General features: G+C 34.2%; 1 protein-coding gene across 12 annotated transcripts in view; it reads left to right on the top strand.

Annotated features, from left to right (window-relative positions):
• The window catches only part of hlk (hulk), a 167,353-nt gene extending 151,310 nt beyond the window's left edge, over positions 1–16,043 (top strand). For 7 of the 12 annotated variants that reach the window (XM_067775485.1, XM_067775479.1, XM_067775475.1 and 4 more), the window contains 9 exons: positions 513–695; positions 1,725–1,856; positions 2,153–2,308; positions 7,591–7,747; positions 7,926–8,092; positions 8,159–8,315; positions 9,008–9,174; positions 9,238–9,420; positions 15,186–16,043. In XM_067775485.1, coding sequence (XP_067631586.1) covers positions 513–695; positions 1,725–1,856; positions 2,153–2,308; positions 7,591–7,747; positions 7,926–8,092; positions 8,159–8,315; positions 9,008–9,174; positions 9,238–9,420; positions 15,186–15,373 — 1,490 coding nt within the window. In that variant the 3' untranslated portion in view covers positions 15,374–16,043. Of the gene's footprint in view, positions 1–512; positions 696–1,724; positions 1,857–2,152; positions 2,309–5,650; positions 5,695–7,189; positions 7,366–7,590; positions 7,748–7,925; positions 8,093–8,158; positions 8,316–9,007; positions 9,175–9,237; positions 9,421–15,185 lie in introns of those variants that run through there. The other 5 variants (XM_067775487.1, XM_067775482.1, XM_067775476.1 and 2 more) reach the window with 3 other exon arrangements.
• Positions 16,044–17,219: the final 1,176 nt, after the last annotated feature.

The raw sequence follows: 17,219 nt of genomic DNA, 5'->3' as shown, positions 1-17,219 counted from the left end.
TCCAACTCAAAAAAGTTATGAATTTTTAAAAAAACACCGTTTTTGTTTTCAAAATGCTATAACTTTTTCAAAAATTGACCGTTTGGGATCTTTTTTTTAAAATTTGTTTTTAAATGTACTTTTCGGAAAAAATACAAAAAAATGTTTAAAGTTTTTTTTCAATTAAAAAAAAAAAATCGGCCCACTCCGGGATTAACGGGAATGGCTGCAGAATTAATTGAAGTTTTTTATGAGAAAAAAAAAGGCGAAATTCGAAAAATCTCGAAAAACTGAAAAATTACAAAAAAAAAATTTTAAAAATTTTTTTGTATTTTTTCCGAAAAATACATTTAAAAACAAATTTTACTAACTATTGTACATACATTTTGCTAACTTTCTTGCCTTTTACTCACTTTGGTGTCCAACTATTCGATTTTTTTTAACTTCTCCTTTGCATGCAATTATGTTATTTTGTTAAGTTCACTTTTATTAATATTTTAAATTATTTTACCTGCCAATATGATAAATATTAGATGCTGATGGTTGTGAGCAGTGTACCAAAGTGCTAGAGGAATTAGAGAATATTGACGATGATTGTGATAAACATGGCATAACTTTCGTGAAGACTCGGGATTTCTCTGTTGCAGATGGTTATGGTGTGCATGAGTATCCGGCATTAGTGTACTTCGAAGGCGGCATACCAAATGTCTTTGAAGGTATGACACTGGGCTAAGTACAGTAAACTGTTATATAAATTAACGCTTAAATGAGTTTAAAATTTATATTTTCAACACAACAATTTTTTTTTTTTAATATTTAAATGTTTTTAAACTGCTTTATTTAGCTTGACTTGACTGCCTGGCTGGCACGAATTTTGTAATTGAAATTTAAGTAACTTCCCCATAAGCTACAAGCTTGAAACTTGGAATATAGTTCAGAATCCGATGACAATGCAATAATAAGAAACAAATTCCGATAGGTGGGTCATGGATCTAGATATAATACAAAAAATCGTATTTGTGGTCCGATTTTTTCATATTTGGAACATATAATACGTACATGAATAGAAAGCGACCCGCAAAAGAGTCGCCGCTTGGTGGCGCAAGGATCGAGATATTCAAAAAAATCGTATTTGTGATCCGATTTGGTCCATATTTGGAACCAATAATACATACATGAATAGAAAGCGACCTATGAAAAAAATCGCCGCTAATTGGCGCAAGATTCGAGATACTCAAAAAAATCGCATATGTGGTCCGATTTGGCTCATATTTGGAAGACATAATACATATATGAATAGAAAGCGGCCTGTGAAAACAATCGCCGCTAGGTGGCGCAAGGATCGAGATATTCACAAAAGTCGTATTTGTGGTCCGATTTGGTTCATATTTGGAACAAATTGACATCAAAATATTTTGGAGTTCGAGGAGGGACAAGCATACGTGGCGCAGAGTCGAGTAAAGTCTTTAGAAGGATTATGTATTGAGGAATTATATTGTAACAAATTGTCAGGAAAGAGTCCTTGTAATAATGAGTCACTAAATGAACTAAATAGAATGAGAAATAATAGGCTATTAAATAGAGACTAAAAACTTGAAAAAAAAAAAATAAAAAAAAAATGTAAGTTAAACGGTTTTATTGAAAACAATACTTATTATGCAGCCTTGGTCTAAACTGCCCTAAGACTAGATTAAATTCATTTGATATGTGGAAGCACAATTTTAATTTTCTATTTACTTTTTTAGGTGAACTGAATGAAGAGGAAGAGGTTTTACAATGGCTTATAACACAAAAGACGGAAGATCGCATTGAGTTAATAACACGTCAGATGCTGGAAACTATGGTCGAGGAAACACAATATTTAGCCGTGTACTTTTGTAAGTTTTTAAAATATAATTATGCATATAATTTTTCTAATAAGCATCGCTCTTTAACGTTGCTTTTGAAGACATAGTTTTAATTAGCTGCAATTGAATTGCTTGCGAAACGTATTACCTACTTATACTTTATATATATTTTGTATATTTCCACTCATCATGCACTTCCGCACACACTTCCACACCAACAATACCACCAATGCAACCAAAATACATCTTTATATTATATACATTTCAATGAACCAAACAAAAAATTTATGAAAATCAAAAAAAAAAAACCGGCAAAAACTTCTCAGTACCTAATGATCATCATGGGAAACCACCTGCTTATTGCCGCAGTTTTTGTTCACCTGCCTCTATATATGGGGGCACGAAAAACTCTTCGATGCATGTTCCAAAACCATTCATTATGAATTATATTTCACGTAGAAGAAAACGTATCGAAAATCAAGGTATTCATCCAAAAGAAGAAAAAATAAATAAAATAAAACATAACCTACAAATTTTGTATATATTCGTAAATATTTATAACATAAATTCACAACAGTAACTGCATACTAAAGAAGGAAACGCAAAAAATTGCATAAGTCACAAATTTTAATCAAATTCACTTAAAAGAAAGGCTTGCTTTTAGTTGAATTTAAAGAATAATTGCGATGAAATTAAAATAAAATAAAATTTACAATTTAGTAACAGCTAAGCTCTGAAAAATATTAGGATATATTCCAAACTAAATATCAGATTGGGAATTCACGATTATATTCTATTTACAAAATTAAATTTTAACACGACTTTCAGTAATATACAATAAAATGTAAGTAGAAATTTCTTCTACAATGCCATGCTAAGCTTCTTTTTTATTAACATTAACGTCCATTACTTCTTCTTAATTGACGCTTAACTGCCTATAAGTTTTTGAGCCTGTCCAACCAAATACGCCACCCGTTTCTTCTTCACGATACCTTAAGCTTAATAGAAATGCCGGGGCTGACATTTCCAAGACAGTGGAACATGAAACCCGCGTCTACCTTCCGGAGACTAATTTATATCTTTCTTCTTAGCAATAACATCATTTAAACGCGAGTTATAGTATACACAGCGTCCTATCAATGTGGATAGTCCTTTGATGGATATGGGTCTGGTTAACCACAGATATAAACCCATGACCAAGTTTACATATAACTAAACTATATACATTTTTATATTTAATTAAATTTTAAGACTTCCCTCATAGTAAATGTTTCCCTTCAAAAATCGGTAATTATAAACAAATTTTAGAGAGGTCAACTTTTTCCTAGACCAAAAACAATCTCTAGGGTGTCAAAACGTCTATAGATAGACATGGCCTCGGGAGAACTAAACATCGTACTAATGTTATTAAACTATGATTTTATACTCATCTTCTTCTTGATGTGTGAAAAATTGAATGAAAAGGACCCGTTGCTTAAGTCGCGACAGTCAACAAACTGTTTGCTTTACTAGCAAAACGAATTAAAGCGATATCTTACTCCGATGTTTGCTCAACTCCCGCAACTGGTATTGTTATACCCGCTGTACTTGTACACAGGGTATTATAACTTTGATTGGATAACGGTTGGTTGTACAGGTATAAAGGAATCCAGATAGATATAGACTTCTATCGAAAAAAAATTTGATTGAGCCATGTCCGGCCGTTATCACGATAACTTGAGTAAATATTGAGATATCTTCACCAAATTTGGTACACGATGATAACCACGCCCACTTTTTATATATATAACATTTTGGAAAACACAAAAAACCTGATTATTTACTAAATAATACACCTAGAATGTTGAATTTTGTTTGGACTGATATTGAGACTCTTGATAAAAATATAAAAAAAAAAATTTTTTAAATGTGCGTGGCACCGCCCACTTCTGATAAAATCAATTTTACAAATAATATAATTCATAAATCAAAAATTGTTAAACCTATCGTAACACAATTCGGCAGAGAGGTTGCCTTTACTATAGGGAATGCTTTGAAGAAAAATTTACGAAATCGGTTAAAGACCACGCCCACTTTTATATAAAAGATTTTTAAAAGGGTCGTGAACGAATAAAATAAGCTATATCTTTTCAAAAAGAGCTTTATATCAATGGTATTTCATTTCCCAAGTGGATTTATAATAATAAATAGGAAAATTTTCAAATTTAAAAAATGGGCGTGACACCGCCTGTTTTAAGCAATTTTCTATGTTTCGGGAGCCATAACTCGAAGAAAAATTAACTGATCGTAATAAAATAGAGTACACAAATTTTCCCTATAGCAGGAAATATTTCTAGAAAAAATGGGCGAAATCGGTTAAAGACCACGCCCACTTTTATATAAAAGATTTTTTTCTCCAAAACTATTGATGAATAAACATAAAAAACTAGCAGACCCGGCAGACGTTGTTCTGTCCTAACTTTTGTCTCTTTGCATAATTTTTAAAGTTTTTACCTCTTACTCTCCCTCCTCCTCTCTCCCCCTTTTCTTAACCTTTTATTCACTCCTACCTCTGCCTTTCTCATACTCTGCATCCCTTTCTCGCTTTCCGTCGTTTCCTCGTCTATTCCTATCTCTCTATCTTCTGCGAACCCTATCTCTTTCTCAATCTCTTTCACCTTCATTATTTTCTCTTCTCTATAGTTCCTTTTATTCTTCTCCACCCTTTATTCCCAGTCATAGTCCCAGTTCCAGTCCCCCTCCCAGTCCCAGCCACAGAAATTAGCAACACTTTAAGCGACACCAAAGGAGAATAGCCGATAATTGCAACACGAAGTTTATGCGTTTGAACTGGGACAATTAATTTCCGACGTATGTACATAAGTATGTATGTAGTAATTATCAATTCATGTTTTTATTTCGCATTCGCATGCACATTTATCCGTTTGTCCAGATTGATGCAACCAAACCGAATATCACAATAAAAATTACTTTACTTTAACGCTCTTATCAACAGCTGTCATTTGCTATCCATAGTGTATAAACACATTCTTGGCGTACGAAAAATACACCGTATTAAAATACTCATCAGCACCTTTCAGTTGATACCCATATTGTGCAAACACTAAGGTGGGTCGATATGTATGGACGAAAGTTAACCTATACCTCGGCATCGATTTTTCAAAAGGATTTGGGCTCAGGAAAAAAAGTTCCACTACGCATACCCAAACAGATAACTTTTGAGCCTGCGAAATTTCATTTTGATTTTTCAGGCTTTTTTTATGACTGTTATCGACAACGTTTTAGCGAACTTTTTCGGGTCGAACAGGGTATACATGAAAATTTTACAATCAAATGAAAATTTTTTAGTAGGTCATGAAAAAAACTTTAAAAATCAATTTCGAAAAAAAGTCAAAAAAATTAAATCTCGCAGGCTCGAAAATTATTTCTTTGGGTATGCGTAGTGGAACTTTTTTTCCTGAGCCCAAATCCAATCCAAAAATCGATGGCGCGATATCGGTTAATAAATCGACCCAGTCTAACAAACACATCATAGGGTTACCCGAGTTTAGGTTTTGGTCCATATCTCAGGACCCTGGCCACGTAAGGATATACAAGTATGAGGAAATTAAATAAATATGCGCATTTTGCATTATTCCGTTGTGTAGTTGAGGCGCCATTACGTAATCCTCGATTTATATATACGAGTATAGATGTGTCCTGTACATATTTAGTTTGGAAATGAATACCTTAATTTTTGGCGTTTTCTTTTTTTTACTTAACATAATTAAACTTTCCTTTGTTTACTAATATAATTTATACAAGTGTTATTGTTTGTCTTGCAGAATCAGGGATTGTGTGGTTTGATTTTTAATATTATACGTGATATTGTTCTGGATAATACCAACTAGCCAAAACCAAAAGAAGTAAACCTTAAACAGTGGCCAACCCAATTACGATTTGAGACAGTAGTGAAATTATACACACATGTAACTCCTAAACGAAAAATTTCTGAGGTGCTTTTAACTAAAGTGATTATTTTGTGCGATGCCAAAATTACAAAATAGCATTTTTTGCGATTTTCAGCGGTTATTAACAGCTGTTAACAGCTGTTTCTCGCAATTTCTTTTTTGAGTTATAAGCCACCTTTTCATAGACCGGGTCACATATATATTATTTCTAATTGCTGTTTTTATGTACGGGTCCTTTTTCCACTCTTATTTGAAATCCAAATCTATAAATAAAGTTTGGGTTGTAAAGATGGAGATTCGGGCTATTAGCGACCTTTGGGCAATTTTTGGCCGTAGTGCTTTTGTTTAGCTATATTTTATTAAAATAATTTGATAAAAATAAACGATTTTGAGCACACAAAGAAATCTATTTATACTGTGGCACTGTTGTGAATATTTGCACTGCATACCGGCAGTTGCTACACACGCCAGGTGGCAGCGTTTTAATTGATTTATAAAACAGCTGATTTCTGTTGATATTTGATAAGAGACTTTTATATTGGTTGCGCAAGATGTTCACGGGTCCGGCTCGTATAATGTAATAATAATTGGTAGATGCCAAAAAGTAAAACCGTCAGATAACTTTAACACTTAACTAGGTATTGATATTTACCGCCGTTTTCACCATCCCTAGTTGAGGTAAATTTAACTCTTTCAAAAAGATTCATTTAACATTTTCGTTTTCACCAACACGCGGTGTCGCTCCCTCGGCTAAATGAATAATTGTGAATATCTTGTAGTAAATCTCGCACTTTAAAGACATTCGATGCCTCTGTTAGCATGCAGACAACGAGAATTTCGATAACTTATAAAAAGGTGATAAGTTGGAGATGGTGAAAACGGTCACTAGACCTATTTCATATACATACATAAAACTAGATTATCTAAATTTTCGTACTCAATTCCTAATTAGTAATTAAATTAGTAGATTTAAATTTTTCTCTTCGATAATCGGTTATAATGAACAAATTTAAGATATGCCCATTTTTTCTAGATATAGAATCGCCTCTATTTTCTAGGAATGGGAAATATGTGAACGCGTAGATAAACTATTGTAAAGTATTGAAGATGGTAAACATGGCCTTAGAGACAATGCTGATTAAGATAACGTTTTTATATCGATTTATCTATATTCATCTACAATAAATCCATACAAGTTAACTTACACGTTCACCCCACTTTATAAGCTCAATTAGTATCAGTAAAATCTGTCGATCGCCCATATTTTTATGAAACCGATAACCATCTCTAGAACCCGGAGATAAAATGGGTCTAGGAAAAGGTAACAGCTTTCTTTAGAATTCATTTAGTATTGCCGATTATCGAAGGAGAAAATTTTTAAAGAAAGCTAAAACCTTTTCCCTGGTTGGCTAGGGCTGCTTGTTGGTTACATCTCTTTGGAAAGACGAAATAGGGCAGAAACGAAAGAAAATAAATGTACATTTACCAAATATTCGAATAATCAAGGTACCGTCCACGAAGCAAATGAAAGTACCTACGACTTTCCAGTCAAACTACATAAGAAGTCGCCAAATGTTTGTATGATAAAGGTACGCTTCCATCTAACATGGTTCTTGAACTTATCATTCAATATGGATAAGTTTAATGACCGACCAGTGTTTTGCTAAAGTATTTTAAATGCTTAAATTATCTTTCACGCTTAAACCGTTGATCAATGCAATATAATATAAAGTACTTTTGATAACTTTCAAAATTTTTTTATCTTGTTAAATATATATAGATATGATTATTTTTATATAATTTTTTTCTGCCAGACAAAATCAACTGCAATATATGCGATCAAATTCTCGAAGGTCTAGAACTTATCGACGACGAATGTGATGTCTTTGGCATCCATATGGTAAAAATACAGGATCCACAATTGGCGAAACGTTATTCTATAAAGACATTCCCCGCACTTGTGTACTTCCGGTAAAGTAATTATTTAATTATTTGAGAGTTTTGATTAGTAGTGAGATTATTATTTCTTATTATGAGATATTAAGTTTTGGGCTAAAATAATTTTCGAGCATGGCACTGTAGCAAAATTTCGAATATTTTTGGCAATATTCTTTGGCAAAAATATTTATTATAAATATTATCCCCTTAGAAATGGTAACCCATTACTATTTGAGGGTGATCTGCAGAACGAACAATCCGTTTTAGAATGGCTCATTGATGATGACAATCGTGAATTGGCAGATGAAATTGAAGAGGTGAACGAGCGTATGTTGGAACGTTTGATGGCTGAGTCAACATTATTAGTTGTGTTCTTTTGTAAGAAATATGGACGACAACTGTTTCGTTCGTTTTAATTTGTATCCTTCGATAAATTTCTTGCAGATGATGAAGACTGTGCGGAGTGTGAAGAAATTCTCGAAGATCTTGAAGAGATTGATGGCGAAGCTGACATGTTTGGCATTGACTTTGTTAAGATCGCAAGCGTTGAAGCCGCTAAAAAATATGATGTTGTCAATATTCCCTCTCTAGTTTATTTCAGGTAAGTAAGCTTCATCTTAATTCGAACTTGAGACTCTGTGAGTACGCTTACACAGCCACCGATTTTGATCGCCCGATGCCGGTCGTAATCGTTTGATAAAAAAAAATACATTTCAACCGATCACCGAATTGTTGTCGGCCGTTGTCGTTTTTCACTGCCGATAAATTCGCGCGTGTTCAATTTTATCGTCCGATAAATTGCGTGCATTTACTGTGAAAAATTATCTAATTATTTGTGAGATGGACTGAAGAATTGATTAATTGTATGCAACACAGCCGCCCTTAATGAGATAAGCACATAAAAACATAAACGCAAGCGTATTTTTGCGAAAAAAGTGAAATGGAAGAAAAAAGTTGCCGGCCGATAATCGGTTGCAATTTTAACACCAGCCCGGCCGATTTCATCAGCTGGTTGCAATTTTTCGATTTATCGGTGGCTGTGTAAGCGTACCCTATCACTTTAGATGTTTAAAGGAAATAAACGTTTTATGTTTATTTAAAACCGAGCCGGTCTAGGCAGGTTCTCTTTTTTTTTTTTTTGTGGTAATATTCCACTTACAAAGCTTCCTAGTACCTGCCGAGGAGCGAAATAGCAAACGGGATGCGGGATGCTTTGCATATTTTAAGAGCACCGGTCGGTTCAGACAAGTTAAGAATTTTTAAAAACATTGGAATTACTTTGTATTCTTTCAGAAAACAAGTTCCAGTGTTATACGATGGTGACTTACACCAACACGACAAGGTTATAACTTGGCTGACTTCACAAGATGTTTTTGAAATTAAAAACGAAATTGAAGAAGTCAATCGCAAAATGTTAGATAAACTACTCGAGGAAAACGAATTTATTACTGTGTTCTTTTGTAAGCAAACAAACCTATCAAAAGAAATCCTTAGTAAACATTTATTATAACTAACTTTTTCAGATGAGCACAATCAGCCAGATAGCATGGCTGCACTGGAAAAACTTGAAAATATCGATAGTGAAACGGATAATTTGGACATAACTTTTGTGAAAATGGCCGATTCTCGATATGCCAAAAAGTGGGGTGTAACAAAACTGCCAGCTATGGTCTATTTCCGACGAAGATTCCCTAGCATTTATAGAGGTTAGTTTTTGCAATACTCAATGTTATGACAATGTTTTTTAACTGGAGAAAAATAATTTTTATTTAACTTATTTTCCATAAAAAAAAACTATTTGGGGTTTAATTCAATCGCCTTTTTGACTGTTAAGTATTTTTTAAAACTTATGTTATCTTAGACCTAGTTTCCATACAACTAGATAATTTTCGGTAAATGCTAATCGGTAAATAAAGTAAGTAGCATCTCTAGGCGGTCGCCTCTAAATGGAAGAACGAAATAAAAGAGAAATTTTAAGGCTAAAGAAAACTGAAAAATCCATAATAAAAACATTAAAGAAATGCTTAAGAAAAATCAAACTAATTACCTATTTTTATTTAAAATTGAACAAAAACATTCGTGGAGTACATTTGATTTATGGAGGCTTGGTTTCTCTGACATTGATTTTAATTAAAAAAAAACAAAAAAACTATTTTATTTTGCAGTACGCAACTCCAAAATAATTTCTACGTCTATTTTCTAAAGATTTTTAGGAATAAATTCACCTGACAGCTTTTGTTTGCTAAGAAATAATTGATTGTGCATTGTTTCTTAAGGAAAAAGTGACATTTCGGAAGGCAAACAAAGGAGCAAAGCTAAACATTTATTTAAATCAGTTAAAATTCAATATTCTATGTGTATTTCGCTTGAGCCACCATGCGTCGTCAAATGTCAAAAGTTCCTGTCTACTCCCGTTTGCATGCATAAGAAATAAGTCAAAATATTTATATTTTAGAACTGCACTAATAATCTTGTTCCTAGGGATGGGACTTATTTGAATGGCTAGATTAACCGTTGTGGATTTATTGTAGATTAGTACATGTGTAACAGTGGTCTAAGGGCCGTTTTCACATGTTAAGTTAGAATTAAACTGGATGATAGCAATCCTTCAGATAGCTTCATTTGACATTTTCTTTTGCACCAACACAGTGACCAAACCCTAGTTAAATCAATAATTGTGAATATTTGGTAGAACAAAAAGCAAAAATCCATTGTGAATACACGAAAACAAACAAAAAAGCCTGACTGCTGCTTGCACTTTTTCTTTGTTCTTAACTGACAGTCGATGCTTCGGCTAGCATGTAGAAAACGTGAAACACGAAATAAAAGAGAAACGTGAAAAGATCGTTAACAAAATGGCTGACCGACAGAACTGACCATTGTGAATTCATGCAAGTGAAAAAACTTTCTATTCCTCCTAAGGCGAATCTATACAGGTGGTGGCAAAGCGAATTCAATCAATTCGCCGTGCAGATGAATGTCAAGTCAAAAGAAAATTTTCATAGATTTCGATTAACTAACATTTTGTTATACAAGGCTTTGTATGGAAAATTATCAAGAAGAAGCAATCAGCTGATGGGATAACACCACCTGTAATAAATTCGCCTTGGGTGGTGTTTCCATACAAAGCCTTGTACAACAAAATATCAGTTAATCGAAATCTATGAAAATTTTCTTTTTTACGGCGAATTGATTGAAGTCGCTTTGCCACCACCTGGCATAGATTCGCCTTGACACCACCTGTACTGAATTCGCCTTGATTCCTCCATTTCCATACCCACCTGTCAAATAATAGCTGACAGAGAGAACGGCTGTCGGGAATGGTCAGAGAATGGAAGAAAGGTTTGTTTTTTGCTCGCCGTTATTAAATTGAAGTGCCATGAATCGCCCATTTCTGTTTCAAATCAGCTTTTCTTTTAATTGTGTATACAGAAAGAGAGACTAAATATTGACTTTAATTTCTAAAATCTAGCTATTAAATAAGATATGAGCAGCCAATTAAGCAAGAATTTGAAAATATGTAAATAATGCAATATACCAGTCGTTTACAAAAATGTTTGAAAAACACTTTTGGCAAATAATTTAAGTAATCCAACAGCGATTGAACAGGTGATCGAGGCTGTTTATTATTGTGAAAGTTTTTTTTTACAAACATTCGCCACTTGTAGGAATTCACAATGGAACTGACATTTCAAAACCTTGTTCTTAGGAATGGGACATATGTTAACATGCAAATTTCTTAGGAATGGGACATATGTTAACATGCCAAGGACTGTGCATATGTAAACTTGACCTAAATCCACAAAATTTAGGCCAGGCTTGCATATGCACAAATTTACAATAAATACGTAATAGTTAATCCACGTGTTCACATACATATGTCTAATACCTAGGAACTTGTTTATTCGCTGTAAAATTTTCACGTTACTCTTTTCTTTTATGCTCCCTTCTGGAAATGGTTCTAGATCAGGGAAAAAAAATCGTCATCTATTAAATTTGTTCATCAGTAATTATGAACAAATTTGAGAGATGCTGATTTGTTATCAAAAGGACAATTTTATATGAAAAATCTAGTTATTTTGGGCCAAATTATGTATGAAGCCATAGTTACTCACATTCACAGTCACCATTATATAATACCAAAAATTTTATAAGGGAATTCAGGTTTACAGTCATTCACTGAAGTGAACAAATACTCTTATATGATTGGAATTTTGGTTCACACGAGAAAAAATACTCGTTGCATTATACATAATTCACTCCTTTATTACAGCTTAATACTAGCAAAGTGTTCTCCACGATCTTACTGTCCCGAATTCAAGAGGCGGTGCACGGAACTCTAAGAGAAAATCAGTTTGGCTTTAGACAAAACCGATCCTGTGTTGATCTAATAAATACCGTCCGAATCATTGTTGAACAATGCTGTTAATACAGAACATCAGCTTATTTACTTTTTATCGACTTTAAAAAGGCTTTTGATAGTCTCGACAGGAAATATATTTGGGAAATACTACGAAAACGAGGGATGCCCAATAAAATAATCAACAATATAAAGGCAATGTATGCCGAATTTAAGTGCCGGGTCAGTCACGATGGGTGCCTCTCAGAACCTTTCGAAATTAAAAGCGGGGTGCGACAGGGATGCATACTCTCGCCGCTCTTGTTTATCTTGGCATTAGACGAGATTATGAAGAACGCAGAAAATGGTGGACACGGTGTACAGTGGACGCCTTTCACTCAGCTAGGGGATTTAGAATATGCAGACGATGTCTGTCTGCTAAGCCACAGAAGTACTGACCTTCAACACAATTTAGAAGCTGTCAACACACATGCAAAGGAGGCCGGACTAAGCATCAATACAGCGAAAACCAAAGTCATAAGATGCGGCTATAGTATTTCATCAAGGCCATTGATGCTTACGGTTGACGAAAATGAAATCGAAGGTGTAGAGTCCGTTGTTTATCTTGGTAGTATTGTCTCAAATAAGAGCGGTGCAGATGAGGATGTCCAGTCTCGCATAAACAAAGCAATAATGGTTTTTGGGCAACGTGTGGAGGTCCAGCCAAATATCTTTAAAAACGAAGCTTCGACTGTTTAATTCGAATGTTAAATAAGTACTGTTTTATGCTTGCGAGACGTGGAAAAGCTCACCTTCAATTCAGAAACGTCTACAAGTTTTTATTAATAAATGTCTGCGCCGAATCCTGAAAATTCGATGGCCGGAAAGAATTTCAAATGACGACTTATGGTCTAGAACAAATCATCCTAAGGCTGCCACAGAAATAACCAAGCGTAAATGGTCGTGGATTGGTCACACTCTCAAAGGACCTCCAGTAAATATAGCCAGACAAGCATTACGATGGAATCCACAAGGAAGCCGACGACCTGGTGCACCTGCGAAAACTTGGCGCAGAACTGTGGATAAAGAACTCGAAGACGCAGGATATACGTGGAATGACATCACAAGAACTGCACCTAACAGAATAAGATTTAAGTCGGTGGTCGAGGCCCTATGCTCCAATAGGAGTTGAGGAGGATGATGATGATGAATACGGCAAATTATGTATAACGCAACGAGTCAGCGTTTCTCGTGTAAAAAAATAGTCCTAGCAGAGAAGAGCACTCATTCACTTCAGTGAGTGACAGTAAACCTGAATGCTGTATATTGGAACGATTTTCCGTCATCCCTTGTCAAATTTGGTTTCGAGACAAATCGGTTTCGGCGTTGTGCCATCATCAGTGTTGATTTTCGTTCTGATCTGTTGTTGTCGTTTGCCCTGTATTTATAGTTCGTAGGTACATGAGCAGGTATTGTCAAAATTGATGCTTATGTATATTTAGTTATGTGTATGCGCTGTGTGCTCATTCAGAACCGAGGGTGGTTTTAATAGATTTGTGTGGCTGACTGGTAAGTCAAGTCCGAAATTTTAGTGGTGTGACCTTCTTTGTGGGTTTGTTATTTTGGTGCGTTAGTTGTTTATTTGTTGTTGTGTGTTTGTCTGTTGTACCTGTGGGATTACTTTGTTTCTTGCAAACAAGTTTTAAAGGCTCGAATATTGTGTCAGAAATTGTGTTTATCTGTTCGTTTATTATTGTACCGTCGAATTTTTTCTGTTTGTAGATTTCCATGTTTTCGAATACGTTGAGACGTCGTCCTTTTGCTTGTATGTGTAGAACCCTAACTGTTTTATTGATGTTTGCTGGGTAACATTCATTTTCGATGTGATTCGCGAAGTTAGACTCTGGTATAATGTTTGGATTCCGTTTTTTTTTTTTTGTTGTAGTCTCTAATGTGCTCTCTGAACCTCGTTCTTATTTTCCGTACTGTTTGACCTATGTAACATGTTAGTATCCCCAGGTAAGCCTGTATACGCCGTGGCTGCTAAACTGATCCTCTGAGTTAGTGCTAGTTCTTAGTTTTCGCCCTAGATTGTTCGATGTTTTGAACGCTGTGTCAATGTTGTATTTTTTAAAGAAGTTTGCCAATTTATATGTTGCTTTACCAGTATATGTCATAATCGTCCAGGTGTTATTATTTTCCATTTCATTATTCCTTTTTGATTCTCCATGCGTCGTTCTGCGCTTATCTACTAGTACTTTTTTATATCCGTTTTTTGCAGCAATGTTATATATGACTTCAAGCTCTCTCTTATATGCCTCTTGTGTAAGAGGTGTTCTTTCAAGTCTATCTACCAAATGCCTTAATGCTGAATATTTATGCTGTTGGGGGTGATTTGGCATATTATGTATTATTGTTTCGGTGGCCGTTGGCTTTCTATATGTCATAGTTAAATATTTTGACAACTTTATCAATATTTATCGTGAGGTCATATTTGATTCCTCCGTCTTTTTCGGTTTCCATTGTAAATTTGATATTTCCGTGCTGCTTGTTGAGGTATCCAGTACAAGCTCTTCGTTATTAGTAGTTAAAACGCATATTATGTCATCCACGTATCTAGCATAAAATGACACGCCTAATTTAGACTTCAGCTCCTGTATGTATTTTTCTTCCAGATTTTGCATAAACACTTCCATAAGAATGGCTGATGTGGTGCTTTCCATTCCAAGACCGTTTGTTTGTCTATATATTTTATTGTTGAATTGAAAATAATTTTGTCGTATAGTGGTTCTTAGCGTATTTGTGATTTGCATACTTTTCACTTTGTTTTTTGTATTATGAACTATTGTTGAGCTAACTATGTCTAAAGTCTCCGATAGTGGTATTGATGAGTATGGAATGTCTTTATGAAATTATTGGTATTATATAGTGGTGAATGTGAGTGTGAGCGCCTGTGGCGCAAAGTTTCACGGCGTCATACAAAATCTGACCTAAAGCACGAAAATAGAGAAAATAAAGATTTCCTCATACTATGTCTTTTTTTGATTATTGCTGTTTGAACTCATACTAAAAAATTAAACATAACAATCATTTATGAAGTATTAATTTGAATACTGAACTTCTCTTTCGTAGGTGATCTTCTATCCGAAGATGAAGTTTTGGAATGGTTGCGCAAGAGTCGCTTCCGTCAGCCCGAACTGAATATATTCATGTACGCGTTAATCGCCTTGGCTGTGTGTTTCTTATTATACACTGCCTTCTTACTACAATGCTTTAAGCCAGCGCCACCACCACCACCGCAACATCCCAAACAATCGTGATAAGTTAAAACAGACCAAACAAAAAATAGTGGAATTTTTACAATAATAAAGTAACAAAGCATAAATAAAAGCGTAATTCATCTACATATTATAAATCAAAAACCAAGTCGAAATTTTTAGGAACTAAATATCAACGACGAAATTTTATCCAATGCCAGATATCGTCTAAATTAGACGTTAGTTAAAGGAACTAAACGACATTTATAAATCAAAGTTGAAATTACAACGACAAACCGAAAGCGAACCCAGTTAGAAGAGAGAGAGACATACAAATTAACGATCAAAGTAATTATATTTGATTGGTTTGTAAAATCTTAACATAACCGACATATTTAAAAAAAAAAAATAAACCACGAAACCGTAAAATTGAGCCGCTGCAACTGAAACATATCCGAAACTTCTTAAGTTTTGTTTGTATGTTAAATTAAAAATTAAAACTTGAACTTGTTGTTAATTGGCATACGATTTTCGATACATAATAGTAGTTTAAAAAATGTTGCCAAACGCTTGAAAACTACAACAAAATTTTGATGGAGTGCTTATATATATGCAATTATGTACCTATGTGCTCAAACATATATTTTAGGTGCGAGTTTATTTTCGCTTGTAAACTTAATGCAACTTTTGCACTTGAATATGAATAAAAAATAAAATTTTGGATGGCAAGAAATTACATAGGTTTTTAATTTGATATTGAAGTTTACTTAAAGTGAAAAACGGACTTCTATTCCAAGCTGTAAAAGGCAGTAAAATATAGATAACAAACATAACAAGTAAGGAAGGCTAAGTTTGGGTGCAACCGAACATTACATACTCAGCTGAGAGTTTTGGAGACAAAATAAGAGAAAATCACCATGTAGGAAAATGAACCTAGGGTAATCCTGGAATGTGTTTGTATGACATTGGTATCAAATGGAAGGTAATAAAGAGTATTTTAAAAGGGAGTGGACCATAGTTCTACAGATGGGCGCCTCTTCGAGAAATCGCCATAAAGGTGGACCAGGAGTGACTCCATAATGTGTTTGCACGATATGGGTATCAAATTAAAGGTATTAATGAGGGGGGTTTAAAAGGAAGTGGACCCTAGTTGTATATATGAAGGCGTTTTCGAGATATCGAAAACAGTTATCGTCATAGAAGCTATGCCCTTACCACACAAGGATTGGTAAATTTTTGTTCAACTCATGGCATTAAAAGTATTCTAGACAAATTAAATGAAAAAGGGCGGAGCAACGCCTATTTTGAAATTTTCTTCTATTTTTGTATTTTGTTGCACAATATCATTACTGGAGTTGTATGTTGACATAATTTACCTATATACTGTAAAGATATTCAATTTTTTGTTAAAATTTGACTTTTAAAATTAATTTTTTTTAAAAGTGGGCGTGTTCGTTATACGATATTTTTATTTAGCACACATATAGTAATAGGAGTAACGTTCCTGCCAAATTTCATTATGATATCTTCGACGACTGCCAAATTACAGCTTGCAAAACTTTTAAATTACCTTCTTTTAGAAGTGGGCGGTGCCACGCCTATTGTCCAAGATTTTACTAATTTTCTATTCTGCGTCATAAAGTCAACCCACCTACCAAGTTTCATCGCTTTATCCGTTCTTGGTAATGAATTATCGCAGTTTTTCGGTTTTTCAAAATTTTCGATATCGAAAAAGTGGGCGTTGTTATAGTCCGATTTCGTTCATTTTAAATAGCAATCTGAGATGAGTGCCCACGAACGTACATACCAAATTTCATCAAGATACCACAAAATTTACTGAATTTATCGTGTTTACGGACGGACGGACGGACATGGTTAAATGAATTTCCTTTTTCGCCCAGATCATTTT

The sequence above is a fragment of the Eurosta solidaginis genome, chromosome 3 (assembly GCF_040869045.1).
Source record: "Eurosta solidaginis isolate ZX-2024a chromosome 3, ASM4086904v1, whole genome shotgun sequence".
Taxonomy (NCBI): Eukaryota; Metazoa; Arthropoda; class Insecta; order Diptera; family Tephritidae; genus Eurosta; species Eurosta solidaginis.
Note: the sequence above shows the minus strand (reverse complement) of the source record. Positions and strands in the feature narration are given on the sequence as shown.